General features: G+C 53.2%; 1 protein-coding gene across 1 annotated transcript; it reads right to left on the reverse strand.

The window, feature by feature from the left end:
• Positions 1 to 999: 999 nt before the first annotated feature.
• Positions 1,000 to 1,845, reverse strand: LOC126088267 (serine/arginine repetitive matrix protein 1-like). The gene is made up of 2 exons (XM_049906398.1): positions 1,681 to 1,845; positions 1,000 to 1,545 (listed from the first exon to the last, which is right to left on the reverse strand). The coding sequence occupies exons 1-2, from the start codon at positions 1,843 to 1,845 to the stop codon at positions 1,000 to 1,002; spliced, it is 711 nt and encodes a 236-aa protein (XP_049762355.1).
• Positions 1,846 to 4,060: the final 2,215 nt, after the last annotated feature.

Genomic DNA, 4,060 nt, shown 5'->3' on the forward strand with positions numbered 1-4,060 from the left:
GAATTTTCACACATACATTGGTGGCTCGAATTGGTGTACAATGTCTCACGTCCTATCAACGAATCAGGCATCGATGGGTGGGAGACATGATATCTGCACCGCCCTCCGTCGCTACGGCGACCCGATTGCTCTCGCTATTGGACGACGCGAAGATTCAAACAACGACACAGATTTCCCAGACAGAAATGCATTTCAAAATGAGCAGCAAAGTAACACATGGTGTGATGAAGTTCGTCTGCATACAAAGTTACTGACTGCCTTTGGTGTACAATAAATCTTAGTATATGGAGTGTTTTCTTCATAATACCGGGTGATCAAAAAGTCAGTATAAATTAGAAAACTGAATAAATCACGGAATAATGTAGATAGAGAGGTACAAATTGACACACATGCTTGGAATGACATGGGGTTTTATTAAAACCAAGACAATACAAACGATCAAAAAATATCCGACAGCTGACGCTTCATCTGATCAGAATAGCAATAATTAGCATAACAAAGTAAGACAAAGCAAAGATGATGTTCTTTACAGGAAATGCTCAATATGTCCACCATCACTCCTCAACAATAGCTGTATTCGAGGAATAATGTTGTGAAGAGCACTGTAAAGCATGTCCGGAGTTACGGTGAGGCATTGGCGTCGGATGTTGTCTTTCAGCATCCCTAGAGATGTCGGTCGATCACGATACTCTTGCGACTTCAGGTAACCCCAATGCCAATAATCGCACGGACTGAGGTCTGTGGACCTGGAAGGCCAAGCATGACGAAAGAGGCGGCTGAGCACACGGTCATCACCAAACGACGCACGCAAAAGATCTTTCACGCGTCTAGCAATATGGGGTGTTTTTTTTGTTCTAATAAAACCCCATGACATACTAAGCATGTGTGTCAATTTTTACCTCTCTATCTACATTATTTCGTGGCTTATTAAGGTTTCAAATTTATTCTGACTTTTTGATCAGCCGGTACAAAAACAATGATGTGCGAAAATTTCTCCGGTTAGGTTGAGAGGACGTAGGAGGAGAGGGTGTTGGGGGTACTCACGCGGTGCCTGGGGACGGCCGGCATGGAGGAGGTCCTGGCCCTGTAGGGCCCGGCGCCGCCGCCGCCGCCGCCCCCGTGCTGCTGCTGCTGGAAGTGGGCCGGGCTGCCGCCGCCGGAGGAGCAGGGCCGCGGGCTGACGGGCCGCGACGAGACGGGCGTGGTGGCGCCGGGCGACGGGCACAGCGCGGGCGGCCCGTGGCGCGAGCCCATGGGCGGCGGCGAGTCGGTGCGCAGGAAGCGCGCCAGGTTGGGGTGCAGCGTGCTGGGCGGCGCGGGCGGCGGCGTGCGCGGCGGCGACGAGTCGGGCGTCGGCGTCGGCGTCAGCAGCCGCGACAGCGACAGCTCGGGCGGCGGACGCGCCACCGCGATCGAGCACGACCGCCGGCGCGGGGGCGGCGCGGGCGGCGACACGGCGGGCGCGTGGTGGCCCGAGTACTCGCCGGCGCGCTGGTAGCGCGGCGACAGGTCGGCCGCGCGGTGGAACGACCGCCGCCGCTGGTGCTGGAACTGCGCCTGCGACTGCGGCGGCGGGGGCGGCGGCTGCCGCCTCCGCGCTCCCGTGCTCCCGCCGCCTCCGCCGCCGCCTCCGCCGCCGCCCCCGCCACTGCTGTCGCTGCTGCTGCTCCGGCAGCCCGCGGAGGAGGCGCCGAAGCCCGCCGAGGCCTGGCCCCGGCGGCTGGGCCGCGGGATGAGCTTGTCCTGCATCGCGTCCTCGTCGTCGTCGTCGTCGTCGTCCTCGGAGATGCCCGCGAACAGGTCGCGGACTCTGTCCGGCGGGAGCCGCGAGCCGGCCGCCGTCATGCTGCCGCTGCCGCTGGCGCCTGGCTCGCGCGGGCTCGCATCCCGCGCCTCACTGCCGCCCGGCCGGCCGTGCCCGCGCCTCGCGGCCCGCCCGGCCGCCCTCGGCGCATGCGCGCAGCCCGGGCGCAGCCACCTGCTGACATTCGCGCCGCTGCGGCCACCTGATGACCCTCGTCCTTCACCTGCGTCGTCAGCCCACAACCCCACTCACCGTACTCCTCACTCTACTATGTGCAAATCCAATTATTATTACTATTTATTTTTTCTAAAAAAAATATTAAATTTTTACTCAAATACGTTAAATTTTGATCCACACTTTCTGAGGTGACATTTATTTTGTCTTTTTTTTTATTTGCTACTATTTACAAATAACTAACCTAGCTACTAAGACAGTTCGTGGTGTCATACACTACTGGCCATTAAAATTGCTGCACCACGAAGATCACGGGCTACAGACGCGACATTTTACCGACAGAAGGAAGATGCTGTGATATGCAAATCATTAGCTTTTCAGAGCACTCGCACAAGATTGGCGCCGATCATCTACAACGTGCTGACATGAGGAAAGTTTCCAACCGATTTCTCATACACAAATAGCAGTTGACCGGCGTTGCCTGGTGAAACTTTGTTGTGATGCCTCGTGTAAGGAGGAGAAATGCGTACCATCACGTTTTCGACTTTGATAAAGGTCGGAATGTAGCCTATAGCGATTGCGGTTTATCGTATCGCGACATTGGTGCTCACGTTGGTCGAGATCCAATGACTATTAGCAGAATATGGAATCGGTAGTTTCAGGAGGGTAATACGGAACGCCGTGCTGGATCCCAACGGCCTCGTATCACTAGCAGTCAAGATGACAGGCATCTTATCCGCATGGCTGTAATGAATATTGCAGCCACGTCTCGATCCCTGAGTCAGCAGATGGGGAAGTTTGAAAGACAACAACCATCTGCACGAACAGTTCGACGAGGTTTGCAGCAGCATGGGCTATTAGCTCGGAGACCGTGGCTGCGGTCACCCTTGACGCTGCATCACAGACAGGATCGCCTGCGATGGTGTACTCAACGACGAACCTGGGTGCACGAACGGCAAAACGTCATTTTTTCGGCTGAATCCAGGTTCTGTTTACAGCATCATGATGGTCGCATACGTGTTTGGCGACATCGCGGTGAACGCACATAGGAAGCGTGTATTCGACGTATCACCCGGTGTGATGGTATGGGGTGCCATTGGTTACACGTCTCGCTCACCTCTTGTTCGCATTGAACAGTGGACGTTACATTTCAGATGTGTTACGACCCGTAACTCTACCCTTCATTCGATCCCTGCGAAACCCTACATTTCAGCAGGATAATGCACGACCGGATGTTGAAGGTCCTGTACGGGCCTTTCTGGATACAGAAAATGTTCGACTGCTGCCCTGACCAGCACATTCTCCAGATCTCTCACCAATTGAAAACGTCTGATCAGAGGTGGCCGAGCAACTATCTCATCACAATACGCAAGTCACTTCTCTTGATGAACTGTGGTATCGTGTTCAAGCTGAATGGGCAGCTGTACCTGTACACGCCATCCAAGCACTGTTTGACTCAATGTCCATGCGTATCAATGGCGTTATTACGGCCAGAGGTGGTTGTTCTGGGTACTGATTTCTCAGGATCTATGCACTCAAATTGCTTGAAAATGTAATCACATGTTAGTTGTAGTATAATGTATTTGTCCAATGAATACCCGTTTATCATCTGCATTTCTTCTTCGTGTAGCAGTGTATTATTAAATGATATAATGTGGTATGGTCGGGAAATCCTGCTACAGGCTTGTAGGACATGTAGAGGTGAGTGAGTACATTATTATTAAATGGGAAACTATGACGGGAACCGTACCGTTTCCTTTATATGACGATTTCAGTTCAGGGAAAGACAGTGTTGAGGGAAAGAGAAAAGTCTCAGAGTTGCTTGTCCATATCTGCAATAGGGTAGACAGGATGATATGTACTACGTCAGGCGGGCACCTGGTGTCTGTGGTGTCGTATTCAAAATTCAATGTGCGGGACTCCTGATGAGACAGAGGTCGATCTTCTGACCTGAGGTCTCGCCGCTCCACTAGGAACTGAAGTGACACCAAGTGGCATGGAGAGTGTGTACCAGAATATGCTCCGTAGGTACAATGTTAGTAACAACGTTTCTAGTAGCCACATCGAGCCACTGTTGTAATC

The sequence above is a fragment of the Schistocerca cancellata genome, chromosome 6, assembly GCF_023864275.1.
Source record: "Schistocerca cancellata isolate TAMUIC-IGC-003103 chromosome 6, iqSchCanc2.1, whole genome shotgun sequence".
NCBI lineage: Eukaryota > Metazoa > Arthropoda > Insecta > Orthoptera > Acrididae > Schistocerca > Schistocerca cancellata.

Coding starts and splice junctions, on each gene's coding strand:
- LOC126088267 (XM_049906398.1), bottom strand. CDS start 1,845: ATGACGGCGGCCGGCTCGCGGCTCCCGCCGGACAGAGTCCGCGACCTG. Junction 1,546..1,680: donor CGGGCTTCGGCGCCTCCTCC/GCGGGCTGCCGG, acceptor GCGCAGTTCCAG/CACCAGCGGCGGCGGTCGTT.